This window comes from Ornithorhynchus anatinus, chromosome 21 (genome assembly GCF_004115215.2).
Source record: "Ornithorhynchus anatinus isolate Pmale09 chromosome 21, mOrnAna1.pri.v4, whole genome shotgun sequence".
Taxonomy (NCBI): domain Eukaryota; kingdom Metazoa; phylum Chordata; class Mammalia; order Monotremata; family Ornithorhynchidae; genus Ornithorhynchus; species Ornithorhynchus anatinus.
The window spans coordinates 17,086,673-17,101,673 of record NC_041748.1 but is presented as its reverse complement, the minus strand read 5'-3'; the positions used below and the strand labels follow the sequence as shown (position 1 = coordinate 17,101,673).

The following is a 15,001-nucleotide window of genomic DNA, read 5'->3' as shown; positions in this document are numbered from 1 at the left end:
GGCCTCTTTCTCTTGAGCCCGAAGGAATAGATCCTTCAGAATTTTAGTTTCAGATCCAGAAATGGGAGCAACAGAACTACCTAAGCACTGTCCGTCTTTGACTTCAGAAATTTCAAGTTAATGACAATTACTTTTTTTAAAATTTGCATCTCATTTTGGCATTATTACACTAACCTCCTTTTTAGAGAATTAGTTTGGGGGGGCACAAGGGAGGGGCAGTGGAGGGGTTCAGAGAAAGTTGGGGAAATTAATTTTAAGGCTGTTTCTGGGAGGTGGGGAGAGTTAAGGGAATAATTAGAAAGAGTAGGGGGTCCAGAGCAGGGGAGACTGGTTGCTGGGAAGGGATAAAGTTTATCTTTGAACCTCTGTTCATTCATTCATGAACTCATTCATTCAGTCGTATTTGCTGAGCATTTATTGGATGCAAAGAACTGTACTAAACGCTTGGCTGCCTTATAGTGGAACTTCTGTAACTCAATCTAGATAAGTTCGTGGAGTTACAGTACTCATTTGTCACCGGTCGAGACCCAATTCTGGGTAGTTTTGGCTAAAAGTAAGATTTGTGACCCTGGTTGGGGAACGAGTCCCCCATTTATGACAGTGTTCCTATAAGAAAATTTATTCCAATTTACAAAATTCTAAAAGGTTTTCAGGAACTGATTAGTTGGTCGGTTTGAGTGAGGATTGTGGGGGGGCTGAAAGTACAGCCGGACTCTGCTTCCTGCATTTATTCCCCAGAAGGTTTCCAACCATCGTTCGCTCCTTGTGGGCTGGGATCTTGTCTTTGAAATAGTCAATCTATCGGATTTATTGAGCGCTTACTGTGTGCAGAGTATTGTACTCAGTGCTTGGGAGAGTACAATATATCGGTATTAACGAGCATACAGGTAGCGTGGAGACAGACATTAGTATAAATAAATAAATTACGGATATGGACCTAAGTATTATGGGGCTGGGGGAGGGTTGAATAAAGAGAGTATAACAGGGTGACAAAAGCGGGAGTGGGGAAAGAGGAAATGAGGGCCTAATGGGGGAAGGCATCTTGGAGGAGTCATGCCTTCAATCATACTTTGAAGGTAGGAAGAATGGTCATTTTTCGGATAGGAAGAGGGAGGGTATTCCAGGCCAGAGGCAGGACGTGGGCGAGAGGTTGACGGAGAGATTGAGATACAGTGAGTAGGTTGAGATTACAGGAGTGAAGTGTGTGGGCTGAGTTGTTAAGAGGAGAGCGGCAAGGTGAGGTAGGAGGGGAGAAGGTGATTGAATAAGGAGTTTCTGCTTGATGTCGCCAATCTACCATAGTATTGTACACTCCCAAGCACTTAGTACAGCGCTCTGCACACAGTAAGCACTTAATACATAGCATTGATTGATTGCTTCAGTGTTATCATGGAAAGGGTAAGGCAGGGGACAGGGTTTCTTGATTATTGAAGGTCCTGGTAGGGTGGAAAAAGTTGAGGTGGGTTTGCTTACTGTGTGACTGTGACAAATCACTTAATAAAATAATAATAATAATGATCCTAATAAAAACAGTAACTATAAGGGTATTTAAGCACTTACCATATGCCAAGCACTGTACTAACCGCTGGGCAAGATAGAAGATACTCAGGTCCCACAAGTGGCTTACAGTCTCAGTAGGAGGGAGAATTGGTATTAAATCCCTATTTTGCAGACAAAGGAACTGAAGCACAGGGAAGTGAAATGACTAGCCTAAAGTCACCCGGCAGGCAACTAGCAGAGCCGGGATTAAAAGCGGCGTCCTCTGACTCTAAGGCCCGGGCTCTTTCCACTAGGCCACGCAGCTTCTCTGTGCCTCGGTCTCCTCATCTGTAAAACGCTTATCCCTATTTCACAGGAGTGTCCTGGAGATAAAAACAAGATGAGGAATGTGAGAGCACTTTGGAAACACAAATTCCAAGTATCATTATTCGGCCCCGGCACCTGTCAGCTGTGTGATTTAGGACAAGTCACTTAACTTCTTGGTGCCTCAGTTACCTCATCTGTAAAAATGGGGATTAAGACTGTGAGCCTCAGTGGGACAACCTGATTACCCTGTATCTACCCCAGTGCTAAGAACAGTGCTTGGCACATAGTAAGCGCTTAACAAATACCAACATTATTATTATTATTATTGTATGTGGTTCCATCTATAGCCCAGCCCCTGTGCTTTCCTCCCCTTTTCCCACAGGGTGACATGGAACAGGCCCTGGAGAATTATGACATCTGCACTGAAATGCTTCAGAGCTCATCTGCTCTCCAAGAGGCTTCTGGGAGTGAGAAGAGGAGCATCCTCATCAGCCTCCCCAACCTGCACACGGACTCCGTGGTTTCGCTCGAGGAGGTGGGTAGAAGCCTTCCACGTCCGTTCCCTCAAAGCTTGGCCCCGTTCGGACCTGAGAGGCTTTCTCGCACTTTCCCAGAGCTCGAATATTTCCTCAAGCCTCATCTGGGAAATCCCCACTTGGAGCGCACGATGTTTCAGTCAGTCAAGCGCTTACCCAGTGCAGAGCACTGTGCTAAGCGCTCGGGAGAGTACACTGTCCACGACGAAGTTTCTTTTTTGCGTGGGGGTGTGGTTTGCATTTCCGTTCAGTCAGTAGGGCCGAGTTGGGGAACAGGGTTGGACTCGGGCCTTCACCCAGTTGTTTGGTGGGCAATTTCTATTCTCTAACTTGCTCCGAGGAGCAGTCAGTCAGTCGTATTTATTGAGCACTTTCTGTGGGCAGAATACTGTACTAAGTGCTTGGGAGAGGACAATGCAACAATATAACGGAGTCATATTCCATCCACACATTCAGTCTGTCACCGAATCCTGTCGGTTCTACCTTCACACCATTGCTAAAATCCTCCCTTTCCTCTCCATCCAAACTGCTACCACGCTGATCCAAGCACCTATCCTTCCCCACCTTGATTACTGCATCAACCTCCTCGCTGACCTCCCAGCCTCCCGTCTCTCCCCACTCCAGTCCATACTTCACTCTGCTGCCCGGATCATTTTTCTACAAAAACGTTCAGTCCGTGTTTCCCCACTCCTCAAGAACCTCCAGTGGTTACCCATCCGTCTCCGCATCAAACAGAAACTCCTTACCATCGACTTTAAGGCACTCCATCAGTTTACCCCACCCTATCTCACCTCATTAATCTCCTACTTCAGCCCAGTTTGCACCCTATGCTCCTGTAGTGCCAGTTTACTCGCTGTACCCCGATCTCATCTATCTCCCATTGCCCCACGCCCTCCCCCTAGCCTAGAACTCCTCCTCCATATCCGCCAGACCACCACTCTCTCCACCCTCAAAACATTATTAAGGTCACATCTCCTCCAAGAGGCCTTCCCTGATGAAGCCCTCTTTTTCCCGGCTCCCTCTCCCTCCTTTGTCTTCTATTCAGTTCAATCTGTGACCTTTGGACCTTTGATATTGGGCCCACCGCCAGCCCCACGGCATTTATGTACATATCCTTAAATTATATATTATAAATTGCTTATTCATATTCATATCCCTCTCCCCCTCTAGATGGTTTGCTCATTATAGAGAGAAAATGTCTGCTCATTCTGCTGGACTGTGGAGAGGGTGGTGGTCTGGCAGAGATGGAGGGGGAGGGAGTTCCAGGCTAGAGGGAGGATGTGGGGTAAGGGGTCGGTGATGAGATTGAAGAGATCGGGGTACAGTGAGTAAGCTCGTTATAGGCAGAGAAGGTGTCTGCTAATTCTGCTGTATTGTATTCTCCCAAGTGCTTAGTACAGTGGTCTGCACATAGTAAGCGCTCGATAAATGGCACTGATTGGTTTTTAAACACATTCCCATGCACAATATAGAATCTAGAGGGGGAGACGGACACATGAATACATAAAATTACCAATATGAACATAAGTGCACTGGGGGACTGGAAGGGGGGTAAATAAAGGGAGCAAATCAGGGTGATATAGAAGGGAGTAGGAGAAGTGAGGCAGGGTCTTCTCTTATTTACGGCAGGCTTGGGGAATTGGGAGCCAAGGTGGTGGTCATGAAGCAACCACTGGCTTCATTGAGAAGTCATTATTTTTCTGCCCTTGGGTTAGTCAGTCTAACTGCAATTGTCCTTGAATTGGCATAGAAGAATTTAGAAAAAAATTAAACAGTCTTAGACCTCCCAACAAGGCTAAGTGGCTTTTTAAAAAATATGGTATTTGCTAATGGTGATTAATTAATCAGCTAATCTAGTTGGACACAGTTCCTGTCCTACATGGGGCTCTCAATCTTAATCCTCATTTTACAGATGAGGTAACTGAGGCCCAGTGAAGTGAAGCAACTTGCCCAAGGTCACATAGACAGGAGGCAGAGCTGGGATTAGAACCCAGGTCCTTCGGGCGCCCAGGCCTGTGAGACCATGCTACTTTTCCTATCCTGTGTTCCTCCTTATGAGGTCGTTTTCTGGATCCTCTGTTGATTTCTGCATTATTTTATTGATTCTTAGAAGCATTTAGGAATTGAGGACGTCTGTGCTCCAGACAGATGGCCACCCAAGGAAGTAGTGTGACCTAGAGGAAAGAGCATGGGGCCAGGAGTCAGAGGACCTGGGTTCTAATCCCTGCTCCGCCACTGGCCTGCCGTGTGACTTTGGGCAAATCACTTCACTTCTCGGTGCTTCAGTTCCCTCATCCGTAAAATGGGGATTAAAGCTGTGAGCCTCATGTTGGGCATGGACTGTGTCCATCCTTATATCTACCCCAGCAAAGAGAATGTGCCTGTTATATTGTTATATTATACTCTCCCAAGCATTTAATGCAGTGCTATGCACACGGTTAGCACTCAATGAATATGATTGATTGATTGGCACACAATAAGCACTTAACAAATTCCATTAAAAAAGCCCCCAAAACAAAACAGAAAATCCCAATGAAAAATCCATCCGAGTTTAGTCAGTCAGTCATATTTATTGAACGCTTTGGGCAGAACACTGTACTAAGCTCTTGGGAGAGCACAATATATCAGTATAACAGATACGTTCCCTGCCCACAATGAGCTTACAGTCTAAAGGGGAAGGCAGACATTAATTACTGATATGTACATTAGTGCTGTGGGCTTTGGGGGTGATGAATAAAGGGAGCAAGTCAGGGCGAAGCAGAAGGGAGTGGGAGAAGAGGAAAGGAGAGCTTAGACAGGGAAGACCTCTTGGAGGAGGTGTGTCTTCAATAAGCCTTTGAAGCGGGGGAGAGTAAGCGTCTGTTGGATGTGAGGAGGGAGGCCGTACCAGGCCAGTGGCAGGTTGTGGGCGAGAAGTAGGCGGCGAGATAGATGAGATTGAGGTACAACAAGAAGGTCGGCGTTAGAGGAGCGAAGTGTGCGGGCTGAGTGTAGCAGGAGAGCAGCGAGGTGAGGAGAGAAGAGGCAAGGTAATTGACTGCTTTAAAGCCAACAGTGAGGATTTTCTGCTTGATCCGGAGGTGGATGGGCAACCACCAGAACCTCTTGAGGGATGGAGAGACATGGACTGAACGTTTTTGTAGAAAAATGAATGGGCAGCAGAGTGACATTTAATATAAGAAAGTCTCTCCTAATAGAATAATAATTATATCTCTGGTATTTGTTAAGCACTTACTATGTGCCAGGCACTTTTCTGAGTGCAGGGGTAGATACAGGATAATCGGGTTGGACTCAGTCCCTGACTGTGGACTCACAGTCTTAATCCCCATTTTACAAACAAGGGAACTGAGGCCCAGAGAAGTTAAATGACTTGACCAAGATCACACAGCAAACAAGTGGCAAAGCAGGGATGGTGTTCTCTCCGTTTCACGGTTGTGGATTTTCTCTCTCCCAAAGCTGATCGTGTCCAGAGGCTGGAGGAGGAGTTTGGACCCTAAGATGTCAGTGTGAAACTGTCCAGTTTTGGATTTTTTTTCAGATTGAGAAGAACTTGAAGTCCCTGGAACGTTGCCAGTCCCTGGAAGAGATTCAGCGACTGTACGAGGCCGGGGATCACAAGGCTGTTGTGCACCTGCTCCGCCCAACGCTCTGCCCCAGTGCCTACGATCGCACCAAACATCTGGAGTTGGTCATTTCGATTCCAGAGAGGCCAGCCCAGCTCCTCTTGCTGCAGGTTTGCTGTGCGTCTCTGTGGAAGGGACTCTTTGAGACAGGCGGAGAGGACATCACTATCCCGTGGCCATCGGCCGTCTCCGAGAGAAAAGTTCCCCTGTTTCATTTTGAAGCTGAATGATAGAGAGTCTCCTTCCCAAACTAGCCCGGTTGACAATACCAGATAGACACAGGGCCTGAGAATATAGTTCCCAGAGGGAATCGGTGACAGGGCTTTACATAGATAGAGCCCAGGCCTGGGAATCAGAAAGACCTGGTTTCTAATCCCGGTTCCGCCTCTTGTCTGCTGTGTGACCAAGTCCCTTCACTTCTCTGGGCCTCAGTTCCCTCACTGTAAAATGGGAATGAAGACTGTGAGCCCCATGTGGGACAGGGACTGTGTCCAACCTGATTATCTTGTATCTACCCCAGCGCTTAAATCAGTGTCTGGCACATAGTAAGCACTTTAACAAATTCCACAGTTATCATTCTTATAGTAAATGCTTCACAAAGACTACAGTTGTTATTATTTTTGACTGCCAATCCTGCCTATTAAGCGTTATTTTATTGAATTTGTAAAGTGCTTACTATGCGCTAGGGCACCATATTAAGTGTCGTGATAGACTTATCAGGTTCTACACAGTCCCTATCCCACACAAGCTCAGAGTGCTAATTCCCATTTTACAGATGACGGAACTGAGGGCCAGAGAAATGAGATGACTTGCCCAAGGTCACAGAGCAGGCAGTTGGCAGAGTCGGAATTAGAACCCCGGTCCTTCTGACTCCCAGGCCTCTGCTCTTTCCACTAGGTCACGCTGCTTCCCATTGTCACCCTTTGATCTGAGCGAATACTCTGAGTCAATCAGTCAGTGGTATTTATTGAGTGCCTAGTGTGTGCGGAGCACTGTACTAAGCATTAGGGAGGGTACAATATAGCAGAGGTGATCGACACGTTCCCTGCCCACAACGAGCTTACAGTCTAGAGGGGGAGATAGACATTAAGTTAAATAAATAAATTACGGATATGTGCATAAGTCCTGTGGGGTTGAGGGGGGGTGAATCAAGGGAGCCAGTCCAGGGGCAAGGGCCACACAGAAGGGAGTGAGAGCAGAGGAAATGAGGGCCTAGTCACGGAAGGTCTCTCGGAGGAGATGTAAAGCTTTGAGCGGGGGGGAACGTGATGGATTGGCGGATACGAAGAGGGAGGGCATTCTGGGCCAGAGAGCAGGGGTCCTGAAAGGTTCCTTCCGTGTCCCTTAGGACTCATTGCTGAAGCTGAAAGATTACCGGCAGTGCTTCGAGTGCTCCGAAGTGTCGCTCAACGAAGCCTTCCAGCAGATGATCAACACGACGGAGGCCTCCGCCAAAGAAGAGTGGGTGGCCACGGTGACCCAGCTGCTCAGCGGCATCGATGGCTCCCTGTCTGCAGACGGCAGCCTCCTGAAGGAGTCAGCCATGACTTCGTCCCTCATCCGGCTCACCGGCAACCTCATCCAGGTAACGGCTCCTGGCTCGGCCTAGGCCGAGGTGGCCCAGCCCCTGGAGGGACGTCGTCTGGCTGGACCAGGTTGGAGCCAGGCACTCCCGGGGACAACCGATCACGGGGCAATGCTTCCCAGATCTTTCTCCTTTTTTAGAACGCTTTCCGGGGAAGTCTGTCAGCTGCAATGAAAGAACACAGGCCTGGGAGTCAGAAGGTCACGGGTTCTAATCCCGGATCCGCCCCCTGTCTGGCCTGTGACCTTGGGGAAGTCCCTTCACTTCTGTGGGCCTTAGATCTCTCATCTGGAAAATGGGGATTGAGACTGTGAGCCCCATGTGGGACGGGGATGGTGTCCGACCCCATTTGCTTGTATCCACCCGGCACTTAATACAGTTCCTAGCGCTGTAAGTGCTAAACAAATACCACGGATTTTATTATTATTATTATTAACCAGGAAAGGACAGCTGTTTCTGGGCCTCCTCAGCAGTTCAACAAGCTGATCTATTGTACTCTCCCAAACGCTTAGTACAGTGCTCTTCACACAATAAGCTCTCAGTCAAAACAATTGAATGAAGAAAGGGATGAACGAAAGGGGCCACTGGGTCGCTTGGTGAGTAATTGGGTGGCCACGTGGTGACCCCGGATTCTCCCGTCTCTTTTTCCAGATCATCGACTGCAGCATGGCCGTCCAGGAGGAACCCAAAGAACCTTCCGTGTCCTCCGTGCTGCCCTGGATCATCCTCCACAGGATCATCCAACACGAAGAGGACAATTTCCGGAACCTTTGCCTCCAGCAGCAGCTCCAAAGTCAAGGCGAAGAAGGTGATCCCGCCATGTCAATCCATCACTCGGTCCATTGGTGGGATTTATCAAGTTCTTACTGGGTGCAGGGCACTGGACGAAGCGCTGGGAGAGGACAGTTCAACAGAATTGGCAGACACGGTCCCCACCAGCAATGAGTATACAGTCTAGAGGTGGGAGGCAGACAATATAAATAAATGAATGACGGATTTGGACATAAGGCTGTGGGAATGAGGGAGGGGTGAATAAAGGGAGCGAGCCGGGGCGACGCAGAAGGGAGTGGGAGAAGAGGAAATGAGGGCTGAGTTGATGAAGGTTTCTTGGAGGAGATGGGATTTTAATAAGGTTTTGAAGGTGGAGAGATTGATCATCTGATATGAAGGGGCAGGGAGTTCCGGGCCTTAGGCAGAATGTGGGCGAGAGGTCGGCAAGATAGATGAGATGGAGGTGCAGTGAGTAGGGTTTTTTTTTTGTTTGTTTTTTTATGGCATTTGTTAAGTGCTTACTATGTGTCAAACACTGCTTGGCAGTTAGTGAGCAATATATGCAGGCTGGCTTGTAATAGGAAAGAAGCAAGGTGAGGTAGGAGGGGAAAAGTGACTGAGTTAAACCCGATGTGAAGGAGCATCTGTTTAATGTGAAGGTGGATGACAACCACTGGAGGTTCTTGAGGGTGAAGAAACCTGCCCTGAATAGTTTTGTAGAAAAATGATCTGTGCAGCAGGGTGAAGTATGGACTGGAGTGGGGAGAGACAGGAGGCTGGGAGGTCAGCATGGAGCCTGATGCAGTAATCAAGGCGAGGAAGGATAAGTGCTTGGATCAGCGGGTTAGTCGTTTGGATGGAGAGGAAGAACATGTCGTGAAGGTTGAACTGACGGAGTTTGACAACAGATTGAATATGGGGTTTGAATGAGTGAGGTGAGTCGAAGGTAAAGCCAAGGTAGTGGGCTTGTGAAACGGAGGATGGTGGTGCTGTCTACAGTGACAGGAAAGTCGGGAAGGGCAGGGTTTAGGTGGGAAGGTGAGTTCTTGCCCTCATTTGGGACAAAAGTTGATTTGTCAAGCAATCCCAGCCTGGGATCAAGGGAGATGCAACACAGCTCCACACTCCCCAGGTTAACGGCGACAGAGGGCCACCCTCATCCTTGCCCCGCCATGATCTCAGTTTCAGCCCCTCCCCCCCCCCCCCATGTTCGGTCAGAGCCCCGGCTGCAACCGCACCCCGGGTTGCGGACTGAGAACGGGGTCCAGAGATATGGAGGTGGGTTGGGAAGGATTGGGGTACCAAAGAGCCTTTGTGGGTGAAGGGTTGGAGTCAGGGCTGCTTACCTTGGTGGTCACAAGCTCTCAGAAGCCCTCTCAGCCCTCTGGCTTGAGGGGGTTCGGGGCTGGTGGGGAATGATATTTCCACATCCACTTTAAGAAGTTATTTAGGAAGTCTGTCTAGTTTGAGTAAAACAAAGCTCAGTTCTGGCTCTATTAGTTTTACGATCATCTGTCACAATAACCTATAATCTCCCACTCCCTTCTGCATCGCCTTGACTTGCTGCCTTCATTCATCCCCTGTCCCAGCCCCACGACACTTATGTATGTATCTATAATATATTTATATTAATGGCGGTCTCCCTCTCTAGACTGTGAGCCCTTTGTGGATGGGGAATGTGTCTATATTTTGTTGTATTGTATTCTCCTAAGCGCTTAGTACAGTGTTTAGTAATCCTCAGTAAATACGATAAATACGATTGAAGGAATGAATGAATGAATTTGACCACCTACATACACTGGGAAGGTCTGATTGTGTCACTTGCCAGCTGTGGAATTAGAACCCAGCTCCTCCACTTGCCAGCTGGGTGATCTTGGCCAAGTCACTTCAACTCTCCGGGCCTCAGTTTCCTCAACTACAAAATGGGGATTCAGTACCTGTTCTCCCTTCTACTTAGACTATGAGCCCCATGTGGAACACGGACTGTATCTGGCCTGGCTGACTGATAACTTACCTCGGGGATTAGAACAGTGCTTGACACATAGTAAGCGCTTAACGTATGCCCCCGAAACAAAACAAAAAGTCTCATGTGGCCTAGTGGATGGAGCACGGGCCCGGGAGTCAGAAGGACCTGGGTTCTAGTCCTGGCTCCGCCATGTGTCTGCTGTGTGACCTCGGGCAATTCCTAAAATTCTTTTGCCCTCAGTTTCCTCATCTGTAAAATGGGGATTAAGATTGCGAGCCCCACCTGGGACAGGGACCGTGCCCAACCTGATTAGCTTGCATCTAGCCCAGCGCTTAGCACGGTGCCTGACACATAGTAAGCATTTAACAAATGCCGTCATCATTATTCTTGTTACTATCTGGCCAGGTGTCCATTATCAGCTAATGTCAACTGATGGGGGAGGCGCATAGTTCATTCAGTCATATTGACTGAATGCTTACTGTGTGCAAAGCGCTGTACTAAGCGCTTGGGAGAGTACAATAGAACAGTAAACACACATTCCCTGCCCACAGCGAGGTTGCAGTTTAGTTCTAAGGTGCAAGCATTTGCCCACCAGAGACTTGATCGAAACGGCGGAAAAGATGGCCTTCGGCCTCGGGGGCTTTGGCGTGTTGCTCTGCGGGTCCTTGCTTTTCACTCGTGCGGGCTCTCACGTGTTTTGCCTGGATCCCGCCCTTCCATCTAGTGAGGCCAGACACCCCCATGCTCCCGTCGTCGCTGATGCTGCTGAACACCGCCCACGACTATTTGGGGAGGAGGTCCTGGTGTTGCAATTCTGACGGTGCCCTGCTCAGATTCTACGTAAGTAAATAGCCTCCCCCAACCCCCGACGCTTATGTACGTAGCTTTCAATTCTGCATTCGAAATTATGTATTTATATCATTCATTCAGTCATATTTACTGAGCGCTTACTGTGTGCAAAGCCCTGTACTAGGCGCTTGGGGAAGTACAGCAAAACAACAAGCAGTCACATTCCCGCCTACAACGAGCTCAAAGTTTAGTCCGTCTGTCTCCCCCTCTAGGCTGCCAGCTCATTCCGGGCAGGGAATGTGACCGCTTATTCTGTTGTTTTGTCCTCTTCCCAAGTGCTTAGTACAGTGCTCTGCACACAGTAAACGCTCAGCACGGGCCTGGGAATCAGAAGGTCATGGGTTCTAATCCCGGCTCCGCCACTCTTCTGTGGCATGACCTTGGGCGAGTCACTTCCCTGCCTTAGTGACCTCATCTGTAAAATGGGCATTAAGACCATGAGCCCCCTGTGGAATAAGGACTGAACCCAACCTGATTTGCTTATCTCCACCCCAGCGCTTAACAAATACCATAATTAAGAAATACCACTGCTTAATTGAGCAGTGATTGATAGCAGTGAAAAGTCCAAAACACCGAGTTGGGATGCATTTTCTTTCCCTCACTATCCCGGTGATACTTGAAGGAGAGAAAGTGCTCACCAAGGGTTCAGTCGGACAGAAAGCTCTAGAGTAGAGTAAAGTTCTCTTTTTCCCTCGAGATGCCCATGATCCCGATCAGGCAGAGTGATACTGTGCTGCAAGGGGGATGGAGACTGGACTCCAGGATTGCCCAGTGATCCTGGAGGGACACCACCAGGCGACCCCTCACTTTCCTGGAATGTGTGTGTGCATGTGTGTCTGCCTGCCTTTTGTATATGTGGGTGTGTGTATGGGTATGTGGGGGGAGCTTCAAGCATGTCTTTGTGTGTATTTGCCTGCTTTGTGTATGTGTGGCTATGTGTATGGGCATATACAAGTTTGTTTGGTGGTTGGGTGAAGCAGTATGCGTATTCTGTTTTGTGTGTTTTTGGGTGTATGCATGGTGTATATGGTTAAAGGTTGCACCAGATGTATGTCTATGAGTGTGTTTGCCTGCCTTGTGTATGTGTGGGTGTGTGTAAGGATGTAGTGGGGCCTTCAAGCAAGCTTGGTGGTTGGGTGAAGCAGTATGGATATTCCTCTTTTGTGTGTCTTTGTGAGAGAGACGTGTTCCTTGGGGATGTACATGTCGTGTATCTGAAGGCACTGGGGCCCACACCCATCACTGCATATGAGCTTGTGGGAGGGAATTTGTATGGCTTGGAGTGTGGCTGGACTGATGGGTAAATGCAAACTGAGTAGAAAAAATGATATTTTTGGTAACTCAAACCATTTTCTGTAACTGTTTGCAAAGGGGAGCCAATGGAGGGCTCTTTTGAAAGCCTGGGATTCTCCAGGGTTCAGGTCACGGGTAATATTTGGTTTTTCCAGTAAATGAGAGACAGGGTGATCGTGTGGGACAGTAATAATAATTGTGGTATTTGTAAGATGCTTTTTATATGCCAAGGACTGTACTAAACGCTGGGGTAGATAGAACATAATCGTGTCCCACATGGAGCTCCCAATCTAAATAGAGGGAAAACAGGGATTGAATCCCCATATTACCAATGAGGGAACTGAGGGTAAGAGAAGTGAAGTGACCTCCCCAGGGTCCCAAAGCAGGTAAGTGGCTGAACCCAATTTAGAAACTAAAGCTTCTGGCTCTCCAGCTCGGGCCAACCTACTACTCTCTGTCCCTCCCCCACAGTCCCAGCCAGATTTTGCCAAGAGATGACTTAATGTTTGTAATAATAATGATTGTGGTATCTGTTAGGCACTTACTGTGTGCCAGGCACTGTGTTGAGCACTGGGGGGATAAAAGCAAATAGGGTTGGAGGGAGTCCCTGTCCCACATAGGACTCACAGTCTTCATCCCTGTTTTACAGATAGGGAACTGAAGCTCAAAGAAGTTAAATTAATTTGTTCATTTATTCATTGTCATATTTACTGAGCGCTTACTGTGTGCTAAGCACGGCACTGAGCACATGGATGAGTACAATATAACAACAAAGAGACACATTCCTGCCCAAAAGCTCACAGTCCAAGGGGGACACAGACTTTAATATAAATAAATGAGAAGATCAATAAATACATTAGATATATACAGATATACGCAGTTAAATGACATGCCCAAGTTCACATGGCAGGCAAGTGTCAGAGCTGGGTTTAGAACCCAGGTCCTTCTGACTCCCAGGCCCGGGCTCTATCCACTGACGATAATAAGAATGAATAATTATAGTATTTTTTAAGTACTTACTTTGTGCCAGGAACTCTACTAAGCGCTGGGGTAGATACAAGCTAATCAGGTTGGACTCAGTCCCTGCCCCCCATGGGCCTCACAGTCTTCATCCCCATTTTCCAGATGAGGGAACTGAGGCCCAGAGAAGTTAAATGACATGCCCAAGATTGGAACCCAGGTTCTTTTGACTCCCAGGCCCCGGCTCTGTCTCTTAGGCCATGCTGCTTCTCAGGCTAAACTCTTAGCCTTTCCTTCTCAGTGCTCCTTCCCCGCTTCCGGTAGAGCTCAAGTTTTGAGTGGCCGCCCCACCTCAATTCCAGAAATACCGTCCGTGTGGCAGCTCAGCTTGAAACCTGATAATAGATCGCCCTCGCTTGTTACTACATATGTCGCGCTTGCCTATGTTTTACACGTGACAATTCTGGCCCACATCTCCTACACAGCCGGAGTGGGCTTTTTCAGCCCATCCCCAGCCTGGAGAGAGAGAGAGAGAGAGAGATTGCATTTATGTCCATAGCCATAATTTTATTTAATTCCTTTAATGTCCATATAGACATATCCGTAATTTATTTCAAGTAATGTCCATCTCCCCCGCTGGACCCTAAGCTCGTATGGGCAGGGAATGTGTCTGTTATGTTGTACTCTCCCAAGCGCTTAGTTAAGTGCTCTGCTCCCAGTAAGCACTCAATAAATGCGATTGATTGACTGACTGGCTGACTAGCCAGAGGAGTGGCCAGATTAGCCACTTGCCATGGAAGGGGCCCAAGTGGACTTGGAGGATCAGCTGAGAAAGGGTGGGCGGGTGTTTTTGCCAGTACTTTCCTCTTACATTCATATCTGTCACGAGCCCCCCACTCGTACCAACCAGGACCTTCCTGGAGCGGGGGGAGCCTCGATGACCCGTGGTAGAAGTCAAACCACACCTCTGATCACCAAGGTTACTGTGGAAAGTTTTTTACTTAGTTTTACCAGCGTGCCAGGGAGTGACACATATGTACACTCACTCCACCACCCAAGGGTCTGATACCAGTCTGTGGTCAAGGGAGCCTGTTCTGCCAATACTTCTTTCCACTGCTTCTGTTGTTTCCGCGTGCTTCCTCCTTGCTTCTCTGCATGCGATTCACAGCGACCACCTTTTATCTGCCTCAGGCGTCCCAGCTGTGGCTCTACGTGGCAATCATTGATGGCTCCAGGCCCTTTACCGGGTAGAACAGGGGGAGAAACCCCCGCCTCCCTCCATGCTCCACCCCGCCACAGGTCCACAGACACCTGCCTCAGGTAGAACGCAGCAGTGCCTTGGCAAAGCCTCTCCCTTGTTGCAGTTGTTTGCGGGATCACAAATGGTCACTAGAAAGGCAGCTTACTGTGGGCCTCACCACAATATCCATCTGTAATTCATCTGAATGTCTCCTCCCCTTCCAGTCTCTAAGCTCCTTACGGGCAGGGATCATGTCTGCTCAGTTAAGTAGAAGCAGTGTGGCCTAAGAAGCGGCATGGATGGAGCGTGGGCCTGGGAGTCAGAAGGTCATGGGTTCTAATCCCAGTTCTGCCACTTGTCCGCTGTGTGTGG

The 15,001-nt window shown here is 48.5% G+C and overlaps 1 protein-coding gene across 3 annotated transcripts in view; it reads left to right on the top strand.

Moving 5' to 3' along the window:
- Positions 1-15,001, top strand: part of CABIN1 (calcineurin binding protein 1) — a 174,223-nt gene that overhangs the window by 21,661 nt on the left and 137,561 nt on the right. For all 3 annotated transcript variants that reach the window (XM_029048894.1, XM_029048891.1, XM_029048892.2), the window contains exons 15-19: positions 2,189-2,341; positions 5,881-6,075; positions 7,314-7,550; positions 8,202-8,358; positions 11,012-11,127. In XM_029048894.1, coding sequence (XP_028904727.1) covers positions 2,189-2,341; positions 5,881-6,075; positions 7,314-7,550; positions 8,202-8,358; positions 11,012-11,127 — 858 coding nt within the window. The remainder of the gene's footprint in view (positions 1-2,188; positions 2,342-5,880; positions 6,076-7,313; positions 7,551-8,201; positions 8,359-11,011; positions 11,128-15,001) is intronic.